The sequence below is a fragment of the Mandrillus leucophaeus genome, unplaced genomic scaffold (assembly GCF_000951045.1).
Source record: "Mandrillus leucophaeus isolate KB7577 unplaced genomic scaffold, Mleu.le_1.0 Scaffold1297, whole genome shotgun sequence".
Lineage (NCBI taxonomy): Eukaryota > Metazoa > Chordata > Mammalia > Primates > Cercopithecidae > Mandrillus > Mandrillus leucophaeus.
Genome location: NW_012101251.1, coordinates 373928 through 395235, shown reverse-complemented (window position 1 = coordinate 395235; position 21308 = coordinate 373928). Strand labels below are relative to the sequence as shown.

General features: G+C 43.0%; 1 protein-coding gene across 1 annotated transcript in view; it reads right to left on the bottom strand.

Moving 5' to 3' along the window:
• CSMD2 (CUB and Sushi multiple domains 2) overlaps positions 1-21308 on the bottom strand; it is a 432839-nt gene that overhangs the window by 67587 nt on the left and 343944 nt on the right. The window contains exons 44-47 of the mRNA XM_011972538.1: positions 9475-9555; positions 8875-8988; positions 5996-6184; positions 3106-3252 (exon numbers count right to left, since the gene is read on the bottom strand). Of these exons, the coding sequence (XP_011827928.1) occupies positions 3106-3252; positions 5996-6184; positions 8875-8988; positions 9475-9555 (531 nt within the window). The remainder of the gene's footprint in view (positions 1-3105; positions 3253-5995; positions 6185-8874; positions 8989-9474; positions 9556-21308) is intronic.

The window sequence follows — 21308 nt, the reverse complement described above, 5'->3', positions numbered from 1 at the left end:
AACACCCAGTCAGGTTGGTAAAGCCGAAACAAAATTAAAAAAAGAGAACAAAACAAAAAAACAGCTTCATGAAGCACTGGGTCCCTTTTGCAGTCCAAAGGTAGATCTGGTTGTATGGCTAAGTTCAGGCTCTCAAATCCCTTCAGCTTCCAAACAGACTTAGAAAGTAGAACCCAGTGGGGTTGGTTCCAGAAAGCTGCGACTGCAGGGGTGTGGACTTTGACCTTAGTCAGGCCTGGGCTCCAGTCCCATTTCTGGTCTGACCAGTTTCTGTAACGTGGGACAAATCACTTCTGCTCTAATTTCCTCACCTGTTAATTGGGACTGGTAATACCTACCTCACAGACTTTTGGTCAGTTTAAACTGTAAATATAGACTGTGTACATAAAGCCCCCAGCACAGCATGGGGCACTCACTGTTCAATGCTCAATAAATGGTCATTGTCCTTCTTCGTGTTGTGTGGGGGGATTGGGTTGGGCGGGCCTTTTGGCACCCGGGGCCCCCCTTTTCCTTCCGTTGTTCTTTTCCCTCCACATAGGACTTCAACTTGTTTCATTCATTTATTCAACAAATAGATATCAAGTATCTATTATCTTCCAGGTGTTGGTCTAAGTGCTTGCAATACAACAATGAAGAAAACAGACCAAAATCCCAGCCTGGGCCGGGCGCAGTGGCTCACGCAGTAATCCTTGGCCTTGGGAGGCCAAGGCCAGTGGATCACTTGAGGCCAGGAGTTCAAGACCAACCTGGCCAAAATGGTGAAACCTCGTCTCTAATAACAATACAAAATTGGCCAGGAGTGGTGGTGCATGCCTGTAGTCCCAGCAACTCGGGAGGCTGAGGCAGGAGAATCGCTTGAACCCAGGAGGTGGAGGCTGCAGGGAGACGAGCTCATGCCACTGCATTCCAGCCTGGGTGACAGAGTGAGACTCTGTCTCAAAAAACAAACAAACAAACATAAAAGCAAAACAAAAAATCCCAGCCTGAAAGGACTCACATTATAAAGCCTGTCAGGGATCCTCAGGGGGAGTTCTGTGAGGCCATGAAAGAGTGATGACCAAAGGAGCAGGCAGATAATTCTCTTTGTTTGCCCTAGGAGTCCCTGGTGGGGTCTTCCAGGCAGAGATGGATAAGGCAGGATTTGGGTATAGGGCCCTTACAGCCTCTTTTTTGGTGATCACATCCCTCTACCAGTTAAATTGGTGTTTTAAATAGCTGCCTTCCAAGCTGGATTTGTTTCCCTATTCCTGCTTTGCCCCCTGTGTCCTATGTGTGCCATATCCACATGGTTACCTCCCTCAGGAACAAGAATCTCGGTTGTAAAATATACTTAGTCACAGTGACAGACGCAGGTGCAAATTACACTCGTCTACTCTATCTGAATTATTAAGTACTAATTGTTGCACCATGTAATTAATTCACTTTCTTCGTGGCATATGTATTGTAATTACAACTGACTCATTATCCCCAAACATGTTAGTCTTTAGAACATCAAGGAAAGGGTAACTCCTTAATAGCGTTCAGTTCCTAATTAGCAACCAGTAGAGTGAAATGCTACCAAACTGCTGTATTTCCTGTTTGAGTGAGCAGTTGCTAGGAACTCTGCCTGAGTCACCCCTAAGAGGCACCTTAAAGTGTCTTTTTCAACATGTGGACACTGAGGCCTGAAGTGCCTTGCTTAATAATCTCACAGCTAGTGGGTGAGAGAGCTGGTCTCTGACATTGGGGCACTCACTCAGTCATTGCAGCCTCCCAGACCCTCCCTTCCTCTGTGTGTACCAGGGAAAGGAGAGGTTGGATGGACTTTGCAGAGGATGTAGGCTCTAAGACAGTCAAGACCCACCTCCTCCCAGGAGCCCTCAGCTTCCTCTGGTTGGCTCTTCCCTGAAAGCTACACCCAGGGATTCTTTAAGACTGTTCACCCGCTGAGTATGGGCTGGTCTTGCAAGTAGGAGACCCATGAGAAGAGATGGACTGTGGCAAGTGGGACTTCAGGTACTGAATTTGACATTCCTTCCAACCAAGATTTTTTTTTTTTTAGAGACAGAGTTTCACTGTTGTTGCCCAGGCTGGAGTACAGTAGCATGATCTTGGCTCACTGCAACCTCCACCTCCCAGGTTCAAGCGATTCTCCTGCCTCAGCCTCCCAAGTAGCTGAAATTACAGTTGCACGCCACCACGCCTGGCTAATTTTTGTATTTTTAGTAGAGACAGGGTTTCACCATGTTGGTCAGGCTGGTCTCAAACTCCTGACCTCAGGTGATCCTCCCGTCTTGGCCTCCCAAAGTGCTGAGATTACAGGTGTGAGCCACCGCACCTGGCCCCCAACCAATATTCGTTAGAAATTTGTCCATCATTTGCCTGGAATGTAGGCCAAAGGTAGCCAGGGGAAAGAGTGCCGAAAGGGAACTGGTGCATGATGGAACCCCGCATGGTCTTAAGTAATTCATTTCTGCCTCCAAGCTTGTAGAGCCCAGTCAGCAGTTCACTGAACCCACCTGCCTTCAAAGTGGCCATCAAGCAGCTTGTGAAGTTTTCTTCTAACCACAGACAGTAATTCCCATGATGTGAGATCAGATAAATTCAAATTTCTCCATCTCATTATATTCCCAGGAATATTTTTTTTGGTCCTTATAGATTGTTGCCTGGGTCAGTCTTTGGCCTTTTGATCTGACTCTGTTTATAAGATACGGCTTCCTGAGCAGAAGAAAGGCACCTGGCCTTGAAATATAGCCCATCCTTTGCTGCCTGCTTAACATCTGCCCGTCAGAGATCCATGCCTTAGGGCTTTTTAGTTTTAAGAAACTTTTATTAGCATTTCCTAACTTTCTTAAAGGGACAGGATCACTGTTAGGTACTATCAGATCATATAAAATAGTTAAACTTATCCTGAAGACACAGTCTGGCTGTATGGGAAGAAAAGAGGGAAGAGGTTCAAAGAGGGGAATGGAATAGAAAAATAGAAGGTAGGGGAATGGCAAAGACCACTGAGCTTCAGGTGAGGCAGATTTAGAGGAGGGGAATGGCTGCCCAGTCTCCACAGAGGAGCTTGCAGCTTCGATGAGGAGAGGGCCTGTGGCTTATTTGTGTGTTTTTTTCACTCACCTGAATAGCGAATCTTAAAGCCCTTCCGATTGTAGGCGTGATCAGATGACCAGCGCAGGTACACAGAGTTGCTTGAGCTGGTGACAATCAGGGGAGCTGAGTAATTCCCACTGAGGGCTTTCAGCAGAGGACTCTGTCCTGACGGACCTGGGGTGAGAAGGACGCAGGATTACAGACCATGGGAGTCATCACAGGGAGCCTCCAGGGAAGACCTCAGGGCTCAGAGGGTGGGGTGACTTGTTCAGAGTCAGCAAAATCATTTGTACTTGCACTCCTCTCTCTGCATCCACAGGCATTGCTCAAGGTGCTCTTTTCTCCTGAGCCCAGCTCTAAAGCAGTACTCTAGGAAGTCCCTGCCTACCTATAGGAGCTGGCAGGTAAGAAGAAATTGATTGCATTTTGAGATTTGACCAAGGTCAACTAGCTGGTTAGTGGAAGAACTGGTTTTCAAATTGGGAATTTCTTCCACTTGGCCACCCTACTTCTCTTGTGTGTATTTAAGCTCACGCCTGTAATCCCAGCACTTTGGGAAGCTGAGGCAGGTGGGCCCAGGAATTTGAGACCAGCTTGGGCAACATAGCTTGCTTTAAAAACATAGCTTGCTCCCCATCTCTACTTTAAAAAAATACAAAAATTATCTGGTCATGGTGGTGCGTACCTGTAGTCCCAGCTACTGGGGAGGCTAAGGCATAGAATCATTTGAACCCAGGAGGCGGTGAGCCAAGATCGCACCACTGCGCTCCAGCCTGGGTGACAGAGCAAGACTCAGTTTCAAAACAAAAACAAAAACAAAACAAAACAAAACAAAACAAAAAAGCTCAGTGCCTGCTATATAGAAAAAAATATTTATGGAATGCATACATAGTAATAAAGCTAGAGGAAAATGTCATATCTCGGGGTCATAAGTAACAGAGCTCCCTAATACTGCTTTTGAAAGCTCTTTGAGAAAGACCTCCCTCTTCTTTTGTTCTACCTTAAGTGCCTGAGATTGCATCCTGAGGGGGCTGGTTGAAGGGGCACAGAATATAAAGCTGGATAATCCATGACACAGGATTTATCACTCTGGAAAAGGCCCTGAGTGATGGCTCTACGATGCCACTAAGACAGCCCTTAGAAGCTTGGAAAAAGTAATGGATCATATTAAACAAAGTAGAGTCACCAGAACTGCCATGCAAACTGTGAAGGGAAAAGCTAGGAGAAGTGGCATGCTGGGCTAGGTCTGCTGTGTAAAAGCCGACCATAATTCTCAGGAAGACCTGGCGGACACTCCATTTACGAACGCAATCAGGAGGTGAGGAGCTCCAGCCTTCCTGGAGGGGGTGAGCACCAGCATTGCTGGAAACCTGAGTAACTAATGGCTATCCTCTGTGGGTGAAAACTGATGGGAAGAGACACTGGGCTCCCTAGCAGTAATGGGGATGAGAAGGTCCTAGAATACAGAGACCAGGTGGAATTACTTAACGGTCAGCAGCAACGTTGATGTAATTACTAAAATGGGAAGCAAGGCTGGAATGGCAGCTGGGAGAGCCTGGCCTACGGGATCTACAAAGACGGCTCATAGAATATGATGTTCCTGAGGGCAAAGTAAATAGGAAGCCAAGAAGAGCAGCCAAAACAAGTATGACTAGATGAACAAAATAGATCATGAGTAGATCTATGAGCAGGGTGAGAAAAGCTGCCCCCAGCGGAAAGGTGCAATTCCCTGCCCAGTTTGCAGACTTGAGCCAGGTTTCATTTCCCAAGAGGCTGGGTCCCTGTGAAAAAAGACCCTGCACAATGACAGTAATTGTATATAGCAGTTGTTCCTACAGTTCTTCCCCCCAAACACCTACTACTGTGTACTCAGAAAACAGAATATTATAGACAAGGGAATGTTCAGATATATCAAAGACTTCTGGATACAGGATGTTAGTTGATGCTGATACCTGGGGGTCCAAAGCATTATCACAGCTACTCTGTCAGAGGAGGGGTATATGAAGGTTGTTTTGAGAATAAATGGAGTCCTGGACCAGGTCTGTCTCACAGTACACACCTAATAAAGTAGGAGCCTCAACTGTAGCAGCTGTGTAGGCGCATATCTTTATTAGAACAGATTAACACAGCCTTGGTTACATAGAATGTAGCTATGGATCTGGCCATGTAGTCTTTTTCATACCCTTCAGAAAGGAGGATCAGAAGCAGTTTGCATTCACATGAGGTAGACAACAGTATACATTCATGGTTTCCCCCAGAGCTATGTTATTTCTCCTGCTCTCTGTCATAATAGAGTATAAAGGGATGTGGACCATCTGGACATCTTGCAGAATATAACATATTGGTTCACTCTATTGAGGACATGATATTAATCGGATCTGAGGAGTGAGAAGGGACAATTAGTGCTTTGGCAAGATGCCTTTGCAAGATGCATGTGCTCCAGAGGGTAAGAGATAAATCCTACAAAGTTCTGCTGTGGAATTTTTAGGGTCCAGTGGTCTGAAGCATGCTGAGACATGCCCTCCAAATTAAAGGGCAAATTATTGCACGTTTTCCCTCTTAAAGCCAAAGCAGCAGCAGTTTGGTAGATCTCTGGGTTTTGGAGGAAGCACACTCTTCACTTGGGAATACTGGTATGACGCATTTATCTGCTGACATTAACAGGAACAGCTTTGAATGGGAGCTAGAGTTAAGAAAAGGTTCGGTAACAGGTTCAAGTTGCAGTACAAGCAGCTCTGCTGCTTGGGCCATGCCACCCCTCAGGTCCCACGGCCTTGGGGTTGCTGTGGTTAGGGAAAGACATCCTGTGGAGCTTCTGGCAAGCCCTGATAGGAAAACTGCAGCATAGACTCCTTGGGTTCTGGAGCAAGTCCATGTCTTCTGCAGCAGAGAACTATGCAGCATGTGACCGACTTACCATCAAAAATCTCAAACTCATCATACTGCTTCTCGCTGAGGAAGTACTCCACTGTGAGGGAGATGTTATAGTCGGGCTCCACTCTCACCAGCCAAGAGCAGGTCTGGAACTGGGGATAGCTTCCAGGGTAACTCTGGCTCAGGATCACGCCTGTGGAGTCTGTCAGAAGCTCATTTGTTGGGCAGTGCACTTGGAGAAAGAAAGAGAAACACCAAGTATGTGGGGGTGGAGATGGAACTACGGCCAACACATTTGCTTTTCCCAATACAAAAGACAACCATTAGAAAATCAGCATTTGAGCACATTCAAGTCAGATCCCACATCCATCACTGTGCTGCTCCATGACATGAGGTGGCCTGAGATCCTGTGTCAATATTGCAGTCTTTCTGGGACTTGGGCTTCGCCAGTTGGTTGGAATCACTTCCTAGTTAAGTTGTGGGTTCTACTACCTGGTTTTGAGTAGGGGAGGATGGAACATACATACAGACAGCAGTAATGCTTCCCCAGATCCAAAGGAGATAATCTATAAAATGGGTTTTATTTGAACAAAGATGGTGCTGTATAGGGCAGAGGTAAGTACATGGGATTTTGAGTCAAATACACCTGAATTTATAGCCCATCTCTGCCGCTTACTACTGGTGTGGTCTTGAACAAGTTATCTCCTCTCTGTGTGATGGCTTCTCCATCTCCAACACAGAGATAACACAGAACTTACAGGGCTGTTGTGAGCATTATATAAAACATTATATGCTGGGTGCAGAGGCTCACGCCTACAGTCCCAGGACTTTGGGAGGCTGGGGCGGGTGGATCATGAGGTCAAGAAATCGAGACCATCCTGGCCAACATGGTGAAACCCCATCTCTACTAAAAATACAAAAATTATCTGGGCGTGGTGGTGCGTGCCTATAGTACCAGCTACTCGGGAGGCTGAGGCAGGAGAACTGCTTCCCGGGAGGCGGAGGTTGCAGTGCGCCAAGATTGTGCCACTGCACTCCAGCCTGGCAACAGAGCGAGACTCCATCTCAAAAACAAAAAACAAACAAACAAAAACAAACAAACAAAAAAATATATATAATATGAAATAATATATGTAAAGCATGCAACATAGTGCTGCAATAAATTGTAGAGGGAATGATGATAACTGCATCTTGGACAGAAAGGTCCCAGAACTTGGCTGTGGCCTAAGTAGTAGGATTAATATAGCTAAAGAAAAAAATGTCATTCTAAGGAAGACATTGAGCTTGGAACTTAGAAAAGGAGGAGCTGGAGGAACAGGATTGGTTTTTTTGTCATCACCATGAATGGGTGGGAAGCTGCTGGTTCAGAGAGGCCCTTCTCCAGCACTGAGGAGGTGCTCTGTCCTGGAGCACAGGCAAGCATCACAGCATGAAAGCAATTTCAGGACCATCCACTGCCATTTGCTTGGGTTGCGGACACCAAAGTAAAGTTCTGAGGACTAAATCGGCTTCTTCATTACATTGTTCTTTCAGTACAAAGGTGTGCATTGACAATAGTTGTAAGTATTCCGATCACTGCACACAGAGAAATCAGTATTTTGCAGTAGATGTGCCTTTAGACAGGCTTCCTGGGTATGCTGGATTCTGGGACACTGGTAAAAGGGAGTTTCTGGAACTGCAAGGCCAAAATTTAATCCCTGGATTACAATCTCAGGTAATGCTGTTTTGGGTAGAAGACTTTGCTACGGGCTGTCCACCCATCTCACCTCTGCCTTCAGAGAAGTGAGGCTTGGTAATCAGCACTGGGGCTGGGCTCCTAGACAGAGTCTTGCTGTGGCCCAGAATTTCACAGGACTCATCCAGGCTTCTGCCTGAGTAGCTTTGAAAGGTACTCACTGACTTTTCCCAATAGAGCTTCCTTTTTAATTTTAAGGGGAGAAGGAAAACAAATGTCTTCTAGGAGGAAACTCACTTAGCTTTGACATGCTCCTGATTTCACTAATCTGATGACCAGCACAGGGCACTGAGATGTGGTGATACTTAAGTTCTCTTAGGCCTCGTGGTCCCCTCCTGCCTCTACCGGGTCTGCTATTCCTCACTGACCGTCCATATTGCAGGTTCTTCCTACTCTTGCTTTCCCAGAAGTGAGGGAAAGGCTGACTTGTTTCCCCACAGGCTACTGAATATTTGCAGGTAGCAGTAGTTCTAGAAACAGTAGTTGCACTAGTGATAATATTCACAGCAGACATGGAGCAATTACTGCATGCCAGGCATCATCCTAAACTGGTTTATGTTATTAACCCATTTAATACCCCCATGGCATAAGTACTATCATTATCCTCAGTTTATAGAAGGGAAGACTGAGGGCAGGACAATCAGGTACCTTGCCTTAAGTCAGATGCCTGATGAGTGGAGACTATTTTTTGATCTTAGTTGGGGTGACTAGCTGAAGAGAATTCATTTCTGTCAAGGCATAGTACACTGGAATAAAGACTGCTATGGTCTCTCAGTTGCCTGGTTTGGCACACAGCGCCTTGAGTGCATCCATGCATCAGTAAAGCAGGGATGGTGTGTGAGCCTACCCTTCCCTAAGGGCCCAGGGAGGGACTTCCTCCTTCCAGTACTCAGTATGCAATTCCAAGAAATTTCCAGGAAAGGAAAAAAAAGCAGATGGAAATAGATGTGGCCACTGTGGCCAATTCACAGGTTCAGACATCAGAAGAGGGCAGAGAACCTATCTAGAGTGATCACTCATTCATTCCTCATGCACTCATTCATTCATCAGACAACATTTACCAAGGGAACTTTCATGTTATGGGGCAGTAACTGAGCTAAGAACTGGGAATAGAAAGAGGAACAAAACAAGGGTTTTGTTTAGGAGGAACTTCTAGGCCCCATACAGATGCGGATCCATGCAATTACCTTCACATATTGGGGGTGGGCCTTCAAACTGCAGGTAGGTTCCAAGTTTGCAGGTCAGAATTTCATTCCCCACTAAGGTAAAGCCAGGGAGGCATCTGTAGCGTACGATGTCACCTGTCAAAGAAAGACCAACATGTAGACTCTCTTAAGAAGTCCGGTCAGGGCTGATGGGCACCCATTAGTACCTTGAACCCACTTCCAGGTGAGATAATCAGAGGAGGATCATGTTCTGTTCAGACTTAAATAACTAGCTCGGCTCCCATCAAATGGCCCAGACAACTGCTCCCCTCTCACAGCTCAGCCTTGCCTGAGCCTCGGAATGTCTCATATTTCAGGACATTTTATACTGTCTTGAATGGATTTATTTCTCAAAAAGATGCTGACTTGAATCACAGAAGAAAACTGTTTTCCTGGCTCCCCTTTTGATTTTATTTTGGGTGCAAACTCAGTGGACAGAACCTGCTGGCACAGGGCCTACTGTTTCTGTCTCCATAGACAGGAGCAGGGAGTAATGTCCACTGGCCCAACATCTCCCACCGCCACCTTCCCTTCCTTCCCCAGTCCTGGGCTCGCAGTTCTTGCTGGCTTGGGAGGTGGTACCTATGTTAAATTCTTCATTCTCTGTGACGACTTCGGCATTGGGAAGGATGGTGGGAGGAGGGCATTTGGTGAGTGGATAAGCTGAAAAGATAAAAGCAGGCAAGTCAGGGTAAGATCATCACTCTCCAGGTATGCTGTCATTCATTTGTTCAATTCTTCACTTTCTCATCCCTCATTTATTCACACACAGATATTCATGAGTACTTATCTGCAAACAGGGCAAGTTTAGCCAAGTCTTTTTTGCTTATCTTCTGTCATCCTTATTGAAATCAATCATAACAAAGGAGGGGAGATCTAAGAAGTCAGTGACATCATCACCAGCACTGAAGGGTGGGAGAGGAGCATTTTCTGAGTGCCTCGTGGATATTAGGTGTTTTATAGGCTGCCACTCAAACCCTCACAACATCTGACTGCGCCGTGAGGTGCTCTTACTCTACTCGTGAGCAAGTGAGATTCAGAAAGGTGAAGTAAGTTCCTCAAGGTCACACAGGAATTAGGTGGCACAGGCAGGATTTGAATCCAGGTCTGGCGGCCCCCAAACCCTGTATTCTTCCCACCACTGAGCATCTACATGCTGTACGTGGCTTCTGCGATTACCCACTGAAGTCAGCTAACAAGCTGACCCTTCTGATCTTTGACCAGATACTTCTGGCTTCACAAATTTTCTAGACTGGAATTCATCCCTATGGGCAGAGACTGGATGATGCTAGAGGCAGGATGCTATTTACTGAGGCAAAGTTCAGTGTGGGTTCATAACCTGGCTTTTATTACTGGCACAGAGTCAAGTGCTATACAAGTGTTAGCTGCTCTTGCTGCTGCTGCTATTGTTATTATCGTTACTATTTCCAATCACCCCAATCCGTGCTATATTAAAAAAGTGTTCTTTTTTTTTTTTTTTTTTGAGACAGAGTCTCGCTCTGTCGCCCAGGCTGGAGTGCAGTGGCCGGATCTCGGCTCACTGCAAACTCCGCCTCCTGGGCTCACGCCATTCTCCTGCCTCAGCCTCCCGAGTAGCTGCCCAGCTAGTTTTTTGTATTTTTTTAGTAGAGACGGGGTTTCACTGTGTTAGCCAGGATGGTCTCGATCTCCTGACCTCGTGATCCGCCCATCTTGGCCTCCCAAAGTGCTAGGATTACAGGCTTGAGCCACCGCGCCCAGCCTAAAAAAGTGTTCTTTAATAATACAAATATAATCATTATCATTGAAGAAAATATGAGGTATTCTATGGAACAGTAGGAAGAAATCAAACTCATCCATTGCCCTCTCAGAGATAGTGACTGTTAACCAATTACAGTACGTTCTTGGAGTGTTTATTCTCTGCATATATAAATATTTTTGTTTTATACAACTTGCATTATATGTTATATATTTTGCATTGATCTTTGCATACTTACTATTATATTGCAAGAATTTCCCATATAATTAAATTTCTTCAAAAATGTGATTGAAATAACTTCATAGGATTTAATCATACAGATTTACTAGAATGTATTTAACAGATACTCTGTTAACCATTTAGGTTTCCAAAAGTTTTGCAATTTAAAATAAAGCTGCAATGAAATCTTTTTTTATAAATGCATCTTTTATGGTTTTTTTCTTTTTCTTTTTTGACTAGAAAGGATTCAAGTACATAACCCTTTTGAAAGTACAGATGTCTCCTGCTGAATGTCAGTACTCCTTTCTTGGAAATCAAATGTTCTGTGTAAAGATATTAACTAGGAGTCTATATCCCATCATTTTAAGTGGGAAAAAATTATACTGTGTTGTACTTCAACCCAAAATCCAAAAAGCAATTAAGACAAAATAAAATACCTAAATATATGCAACAAACCATTATGTTAGTAGTTAAATACTTAAAACATCACGATCACCCAAAAACATGGCGTGACAAAACAGTGCCTCTGTGCATTGCATACTGTACCATCAACATCCAGTGCACCGTGAAGTCTTGCAGCTTGAGACATTATAAAACTCTAGGCAGAAAGAAGGTCTAGCTATGAAAGGCTTGGTGGGAATGCATTCAGGCCTGGCGCTAGGTGGTAGAGTACAGTTCACAATGAACAGCATGGAGTGACACCTCAGAGCCAGCAGCCTCTGAGACACACATCCCCGCCATGGAATTGGAGCCCCTTTCCAAAAGTCCGCATGAGATTCTGACATTTTACCAACTGTAGCTGGAATGCAACTTGAGACTTTCCCTGCACATGTATTTATTTAAAATGGTGTATTATATTTTGGGGGATCTAAATGTAAATGTTTTCTGTAGACGCATTTGCTGAAATGTATTGTATTGAGAGATATGTAAGCTCTCTGAAATGTGGGTGCTAAAACTAAGAGGCACTCTTGAGGTAACCAAATGGGTTTACCTTTGATTTAACATAAACCAGGAAGGGCCACATCCGCGCTCGCTGCATGCTTCCATTTTGCCCTCCAGGAAAACAGTTCCCATTGATACTGTGAACAGAGTGACAGTTCCTCCAGCACTGGGCGCCATCATTCTTCTTTTACCCAGTTTGTGTAATGATTGTCTATGGAGGGCCCACCCTGGGTCAGGCACTGTGTCCAGTGTTGAGGATACAAGAACGGCCAAAACAAATACATCCCTTTCCCTCACAGAACTTAGGGCCAGCTGGGAGAGATAGTCGTCTGTTTTAATCTTTGTTAAATTGCTAAACAAAAAAGCAGCATTTATTTTATTTTAATTGGCATTTGATAACTAATTAGGCTAAGCATTTTTCACATGTTAATGGCCTATTTGCATCTCTCTTTTTAACTGTCTATTAAAAGAGTTGCGATAAACCAGTATGCTAGAAGTTTAAATACTTAAAACATCACTTCATGATCACCCAACAATATGGTGTGACAAAACAGTGCCTCTGTGCACTGCATATTGTGTCATCAACATCCAGTGCACTGGAAACCTTGCAGCTTGAGACATTATAAAAGTCTAGGCAGAAAGAAGGTCTAGCTATGAAAGACCTTCTTTGTCCCTATTTTTCTTATAAATTTGAAGAACTCTGAATATTCAAGGTTGACCTTAGCTGGTTAATTATATTTTCCCAGTTTATCATTTGCTTGGTTTTATTTATGGCACTTTTGATTTGTAGAAGTATTAAGTTTTTATGTAGCCAATTATAATTTTTCTTAATAAGTTAAAAAAATTGGTGCCTTCCATTCTCAGCATCATACTTATCTTCGAAACTTCTAAGGCATACTAAACTTTTCCAGGAAAAAAATGAATAAAAACAAATCCTCACTTAAATACAGCCTGGGTACTTCATATTTTGTGATTACTGTTTTGACTGCGGTGATTTTCCATTACATTTTTTTAAACTACCTTTTTTTTTGTTGTTGTTGTTTTTTTTTTTTTTTTAGCAGAGTCTTGCTCTGTAACCCAGACTGGAGTACAATGGCACAATCACAGCTCACTGCAGCCTTGACCTCCTGGGCTTAAGCTATCCTCTCACCTCTGCCTCCCAAGTAGCTGGAACTACAGACTCATGCCACCACACCTGGCTAATTACAATTTTTTTTTTTTGGTAGAGATGGGATTTCATGATATTGTCCAGGCTGGTCTCAAACTCCTGGGCTCAAGTGATCCTCCCACCTTGGCCTCCCAAAGTGCCGGGATTACAGGTTTGAGTCACTGTGCCTGGCCATAAAATTACAAATGTCTGTTTAATGGGGAAAGCTTATGGGATACTAAAAAGCAGCAAAACAAAAATTTCCCAACTCTCACCATCTAGGCATAAGTATTGTGAAGATTTTGCTGGAGGATCTTGAGTCTTTTACAGACACGCCCTCCCTGTTTCCCATCACACACACACACACACACACACTTACCACGTTGATGGTATCCCACTGTATCTACCATGTTATTGCTACAGAACTCTGGGGCAGGGGACATCCAAGGCTGACTCCCCATTTCATTTTGTGAATACCCTCCTTCTTCCCCTGGGGGGAAGAGGGTGAGGTGCTGAGAGAGCGTAGCCAGATTCTGGTGTGTGTGAACATGTGAACTGCTGGGCGGTGGGCAGCTGCTTTATTAATGTTAGGCAGCAGTGGGCTCAGCAGAAGCCATTGTGAGCAATGGTCCCTATCGTCTTCCTGGGAACATTATTCCTCAAGCTGCTGGGTGTCCTGGATTGGCCTTTCATTTGAAGCTTTTATTTATCTATTTTTTTTTTTTTTTGGAAATGGAGTTTCACTCTTGTTGCCCAGGCTGGATCCCAATAGTGTGATCTCGGCTCATGGCAACCTCCGCCTCCTGGTTTCAAGCGATTCTCCTGCTTCACCCTCCCGAGTAGCTGGGATTATAGGCATGCGCCACCTTGTCCGGCTAATTTTGTATTTTTAGTACAGATGGGGTTTCTCCATGTTGGTCAGGCTGGTCTTGAACTCCCAACCTCAGGTGATCTGCCCACTTTGGCCTCCCAAAGTGCTGGGATTGCAGGCGTGAACCACCACACTCAGCCTCATTTGAAACCTTTAAAACCAAATTAGCTTAGAAAAAAAAAAACGTGAGCTCACATGGTTCATTTCAGCTTACCAAAGGACTGAGGCTCTGCTTTTGAATTTGGAGTCCATGCTCAGCTAATATTGAAATGCCTTCCTTCACCTTTGTTTCTTGCTTGTATCTCTTTTTCAGAACATCACAAGGAGTGGTGAGTGTGGTCTAGGGTAGGAGTCCATAATCACTGTATTTTCTTGTGATACCATCACCTGAGTTTTTAAAATCACCTGCTTTTTTTTGCACTGAACAATATAAAATAAACATTTCCCTAAATCAATGAATTGTATTCTACACGAATGATTCTTTTTCTTTTCTTTTTTGAGACAGGTTCTCATTCTGTCACACAGGCTGGAGTGCAGTGGCACAATCATAGCTCTCACTGTAACCTCAAACTCTTGGGCTTAAGTGATCCTCCCACATTAATCTCCTGAGTATCTGGGACTGCAGGCATGCACCACCACACCCAGCTAATTTTTTTTTTTTTTGGTAGAGGCAGAGTCTCACTATGTTGCCCAGGTTTGTACATGAATGATTTGTAATGACTGTATCTTTCCCTCTCTCTCTCTGAGCATATATTTTAAATTTATAATACCTAATGTCTTACTATTTTTACATTTAGATTATTTCTAATTTCCCTGTTATAACATATCAAGCAATATCTTCATGCAAATATCTTTGCATAATTCCCAGAAGTAGGATTACCGGGTCCTAGGTTGTATTCATTGGGAACCTTTGGATGTAAATAAATCAATTCAGGCTAGAATAAGCAAAAAGCCTCTCAGAGAAGAGAACCCAAGGGTGGATTTGCAGCCAGACTTCACAAAGGGTAGAGGACAAGGAACTGAAGGGCCATCAGAAACCAAGGACATTTTCCCACGTCTCAATCATTCTCTTTCTGCACACAGGATTGTTCTACTTTTTGGTCCACATGGAAAGTAGAAGAGCAGCAATTCATTGCACTTGGATTTTTATCTTCTCTTTTCAGGAGATGGGTCCAGGCAAAAGTAGAATCTCTTGGGTCCTATTTCAAGTTCCCAAGAGAGAACATCTGACTGCCCCTGCTGCAGTCAGCTCAGGTGTCCACCTCTGGTCCAAGCTTCTGTGGTTGAGGGGCAGGTGTGTGCGTGGAGGGGTGTCACAATGTAGAAACAGCTGCCAAGTGCCCACGGGAGAGGGGCAGTTAAAGAGAACATTATGAGTGGCACAAGCACCACAACGTGATTTGAATGTGTAGCTAACCATACTGTGCTAAGGTTTTGATATGCAATTCTCAAACCACCTATCACTAAGTGGGCATCTTCCTGCAACCTTCCTAAATGGATAATCACTTAAAAAATTATCATGACATATGTGTACACTCATGCTCTTAGCAGCGTTATTCACAAAAGCTAAAAGGTAGAAGCAACCCAACTGTCCATAGAAGGATGAACAGATGAACAAAATGTGGTCTATACTAACGTTATTAATAAATATAGACCACATGTGTGGAATGCTATTCTGCCTTAAAAAGGAAGGAAACTCTGACACATGTTATAACATGGATGAACCCTGAAGATACTATGAATTCTGCATTTTTCTTTGATTGTTACTGCTGTTGTTTACATTTGCCCAATATAATCTCTGGCCATCCTTTTATCTTTAAACTGTGTCACAGTGTCTTAGTCATGTTCCTGGTATAGAAAATATAGTTGAATATTATTTACGTTAATCTAAGTGTATTTGTCCATTTTCATGCTGCTGATAAAAACACACCTGAGACTGGGGAATTTACAAAAGAAAGAGGTTTATTGGACTTGCAGTTCCACGTGGCTGGGGAGGCTTCATAATCATGGTGGAAGGTGAAAGGCATGTTTCACATGGAGCCAGACAAGACAAGACAGAGCTTGTGCAGGGAAACTCCCATTGTTTAAAACCATCAGATCTTGTGAGACTTATTCACTATCACAAGAATAGCACGGGAAAGGCCCGCCCCCATAATTCAATTACCTCCCATCAGGTTCCTCCCACAACAAATGGGAATTGTGGGAGTTACAATTCAAGATGAGATTTGGGTGGGGACACAGCCAAACCAGATCACTAAGAATCTTTGTTTGTTAACAGGAAATTGAACTTTAATAAATTTGCATTTTTCATTATAATTGAATGATTTTATTCCACTGCTTTATCTTATTTTGTGCTTGCTGTATCTTTGTCCTTGAATAGTTTGCTTTGTTTTCTGCCTTTTATATCTGGATTATCTTTTACATGTTTTTTTCTTTTAGTGATTTAGAAGTATTCTATTTTAAATATATTAGTGACTAAAATATATACTCAAAATCTTTATTTCTGTAGTGATCAAAGTCAGCAATTGGATGATAGATATTGATTCCACTTTCACAAAAGATAAGGACATTCTCTTATCCCTTTCCACCTTCTTGCACATTTATTAATATAAAATAATTATTTTTAGTCTTTTAAGAATTATTGTATTTGCACTGCTTTGAATTCATGTTTCCATTATTATTTAGCTTTAAGTTTGTGCTTAGCTAGTATCAACACTTCCCATTTTTATCTTTTATTTTATACATCTTGTCTATTTTGAGTTATTGGTTCATCTGGAGTTCATCCGGAGTTACAGTCACCTGGAGTTACAGTCCAGCTTCAGATAGAGTGGCACTAATTGTAAAATCTTGAATCCCTGCAAATAACAATTTCCTGCATTCACACGTGAAGCCCCCAACTTTTTCTCCCCCTTCAACATCACCTCCTTCATTTTCTGTAATCTAATGTCAAAAATTAGCCTGAGAGTTGTCTGATTTCGGTTCCCTTGAGCTAACTTGCTCAGCCTGGATTCTTGTAGATTTCCCCTACTCCTCATCCTTATAAATTGAAAAAATTGCCAGCTTCTTTTTTATTTCTCTTGGTATACAGAGAGCTCCTTTATATACATAGGTTTTCTTTCATCTCAGAAAAGTTTTTTCATTTCCATTTTGTTCCTTTCTTCCTGAATGCTTGTTATCAGTGTCTCGGCTCTTTGTCCACTGGGTCTCCTTATTTCTCATCTTCTATCTTCTGTCTACCACTTTCACGCCTCTGCCCTTCTCCGTATTTGTGTTGAGATTTTCAGGTTTGTCCTCCCCATCTTTGCATTGTTTTTCTACAGTGATGCTTCTTCTCTCTGCTGATTCTTGTGCTGATGAAAATTATGCTATTCTGTTTCTTTTCAGTCATACTATTTTTTAGTATCTAGTTTCCCTTGGAAATAAAAGTTTTAATTTGGAGCAGCCACAAAGGTATGGGAGAAGTTGGAAGTATAGTACAAAAATCTTTTTCCATGAACCGTTTGCTAGTAAGTCGCCAGCATGATGCCCTATAACCCCAGAATATCTTAGTGTATTTCCTACAAACAAGCACATTCTCCCACATAACCACAAAACAACCATCAACATTGGGAAATTAACACTGACATATTACTGCCATCGAATCTTCACATCTCCTTCAAGTTTCACTTGTTTTTCCGATAAATTCCTTGAAAATTTATTGATCCAGTTCTGAATCACATGTTGCATTTCATTATCACGTCTCTTTGGTCTCCTTCAGTCTGGAATGGTTCCCGTGTCTTTACTTGACCTTCAGGACTTTTACACTTTTGAAGATTGCCTGTCGGGGAGTTGACACTGTCCTTCAAGTTAGGTTTGCCTGGTGTTTCCTCCTGATTACGTTCAGCTTATGCTTCTGTGACTGGATAATCACAGAACTGATGCTAGCTTCTTCTCACTGCATCCTCTCAGCCAGGGTATGATTTCAATTTGTCCCATTATCGATGAGGTGGGTGTGTCTTCCAGTCTTCTCCACTTCTTTTTCCCTTCGTTATTATTGTGTGTGTGTGTGTGTGTGGTGGTGGGTAGTCTGAAGTTATGTAAATATCCCATTCCTTAAAATAACTTGTAATTGGCTGGGCGTGGTAGCTCATGCCTGTAATCCCAGCACTTTGGGAGGCCGAGGCGGGCAGATCACGAGGTCAGGAGATGGAGACCATCCTGGCTAACACGGTCAAACCCCGTCTCTACTAAAAATACAAAAAAATTAGCTGGGCGTGGTAGTGGGTGCCTGTAGTCTCAGCTACTCAGGAGGCTGAGGCAGGAGAATGGTGTGAACCCAGGAGGCAGAGCTTGCAGTGAGCCGAGATCGTACCACTGCACTCCAGCCTGTGCAACAAAGTGAGACTCCATCTCAAAAAAAAAAAAAAAAAAAAAAAGGTGTAATTAATGTCTGTGTGGATATACATAGTATTCTGCTTGATTCAATAGGTTACCACCATTTCTTAGTATTTTAAAAGACTTTGATTCTCAAATTATTCCCAATATGGTCAGTGAGAACCCCTCCAAGCCAGCTTCTATGTCCCTTTGGCATGTCTCCATCATGCCTTGGGCATTTCCTTACTTTCTGCCATAAGATATTCCTGGTTTGTTTTCTACTTTCTCTGCCCCAGGCTTGGGATCAGCCATTTCTTCAAGAAACCCTGGTCCATTTTAGCAGAAAATGTTGTTTAGGAACCAATGCCTAGATTCAGGAACTAATGAGCTAGATGTGCTCATTACTACTGAAGAATCACCGCTCTGAAGCCTTCTCAGTAGAAAGAGCTAAGAAATGTATGTGCATACGCACATGTACTCATACATGCCCCACCCACACACTCGTATTTTCTTCCATTTCTCTACACATTGAAAACCATAAGCTCACACTGATACATCCAATTCAAATTTAACACCATTGGGTATATTATAATTTTTGCTCTCTATATAGTTCTAACCCTCTTCTCTGACAGTGAGACACCTGCCTTCTATTGTCCTTAAGGTGTTAACTTATTTGATCAATAACCCATCTGGAACCAAGGTCTCATTTCTGCTGACCCCTCCCTCCTCACTCTACTTGGGCTCTGACTTCCTTTGCTGGGCTGATCTTTCTCTGTGTGGATGCCCGACTTCCTCTGCTTGGGCTCCAATACCCTACATAGGTGTCTGCTCATCCTGCACAGAGCTCTGACACCTTGTGTCAGCTCCATCCCTGTACAGATACCTAAACTGCAGTTGCCCGTGCCAGGCAGCCCATCAGTGTGGCTCCCCCTGACACCCCAGCCTGGGCTACAATGGTTCACACTCCCTCTTGCCTGACAAGTATGGATGCTGTATTGGTCTGTTCTCACACTGCTAATAAAGACATACCTGAGATTGGGTAATTCATAAAGGAAAGAGGTTTAATTGACTCACAGTTCAGCATGGCTGGGGAGGCCTCAGGAAACTTGCAATCATGGGAGAAGGCGAAGCAAACATGTCTTTCTTCACATGGCAGCAGGAAGGAGAAGAATGAGAGCCCAGCAAAGGGGAGAAGACCCTTATAAAACCACCAGATCTTGTGAGAACTAACTCACTATCATGAGAACAGGATGGGGGAAACTGGCCCCCATGATTCAATTATCTCCACCTGGTCCCTCCCACGACATAAGGGGATTATGGGAACTACAATTCAAGATGAGATTTGGGTGGGGACACAACCAAACCATATTAGACGTCTTTGCTTTGTCCCAACTCACAGCTTTAGGACTGAATTGTTCAAGGGGGGAAGGGAAGAGATTTAGCTTTTCTTTTATTTATCTCTTGGCCAGGCCTTTCTTTTCATTTGTGTGCTGCCTGAACATTTCACCTGTTATTTGGAGTCCATGTTATCTAGATTTATACTAGAAGAAGATGCTTCCCCAAATTTATTTCTATTACTTCTAGTTCCTAAACCATGTTTTCTTCAAGGGCATTTTTCTCTGTAATTCAAATTTCATGTTCTAATTTTTAATGTTATAAAATCTTTCACAGGTCTCCTTAAGGTGTTTTTCCTTTTTCTTATTGATCCTCATATGAAAAGAAAGTTCCTTAGGGCTGTTTGCCTGGAGAAAGGCAAAAATTCTTTCCCCAACCCCACTTTCAGTGTCCACTTTTTGCAAGTCTAGCTCCTTTTTTTCTTTAGTTCTTATCTTGAATATCCACTCTTAGGTTTTCCACAATTACTTTGCATGGAATTCTCCAAGTTTTTGTTTACTATCTTATCCTTTTATGTCTTTTGTAGCATTGGTTATGATTCACAAAAATTTTGTCCTCTTAGTTGCTCATTATCTCTCTCTCCTTGGAGCAGGAAAGCTGTCTGGGGAGCAGACATTTCACAGAGCAGGAAGCATGAACACTTAGTAACACAGGAAAGCATGCTCTGCCTCATCACAAGCACACAAGTGAAATGACATTTCATGCATCTACCAGATTGGTAGAAATGTAAAGTCTGCTAAAACCCCGTGTTTTCAAGGATGTAGAGCAATAGGAACTCTATTTCAGTTGCTGGGAAGAGTGTAAATGGTTATAACTGCTTCTAAGATAAATTGGGCATTACCTAGTGAAACTAAATACGTGGATATTTACAATCTCACAACTCCACACAGACATGTACTGAAGAGAAACCCTTGTAGGTGTTCACAATAAGGAATAAGCAACAATGTTCATATTGCTTGAAATGAAACAACTTAAGTGTTAACAGTAGACTAAATACATGGTTATATTTTCATGCAATGAAATCATACAGCATTGAAAAATGAGTTAAGTACAGTTACATGCACCAACATGAATTTCAAAAACTCAATTTTGAGTGAGAAAAGCAGGTTGCAGAAGAACATTTATAGAATGATTGTCTTTACATAACAGAAATAACATGCAAAATTAAAGAATATATTTTTGGAGACACAGATATGGAGTAAAATAAAAAGAAAAGCAATGAATGATTAACCAAAAGTACAGGATCACGGTTAACTCTCAGGGTAGGGTAGGGGAATGTGTTGAGGAAGGAACAGAGCTTGAAAGGCTTAGGTGTTCTTTGTCTTAGGCTCAATGATGGTGTTCATTTTATTATTTTTTAAACTGCACATACGTGTTACATATACTTTTTATATGTAGGATAAATTCCACAACTTACCAAAAGTTCTATGAGGCATGGAATGTGCCTCTCTTGCTCACTCATCCCCTAGTCCAGTGCCTCTCCCACTTGAACCTGCTGATCTGGGCACAGCAGTTCCTCCTCTCTTGCCCCAGACCCTTGCCTGCTCCTGTGGTCAATGAAGCCTTGGGCTATGGTCTAAGCTGGGAACGAATGGCTGTTTTAATCCATTCAGGCTGCTATAACAAATTACCATAGACTGGGTGACTTCTAAACAACAGAAATTTAGTCATCACAGTTCTAGGGGCTGGGAAGTCCAAGTTGAAGGGACTGGCAATTTTGATGTCTGGTAAGGGCCTGCTTACTGGTTCAT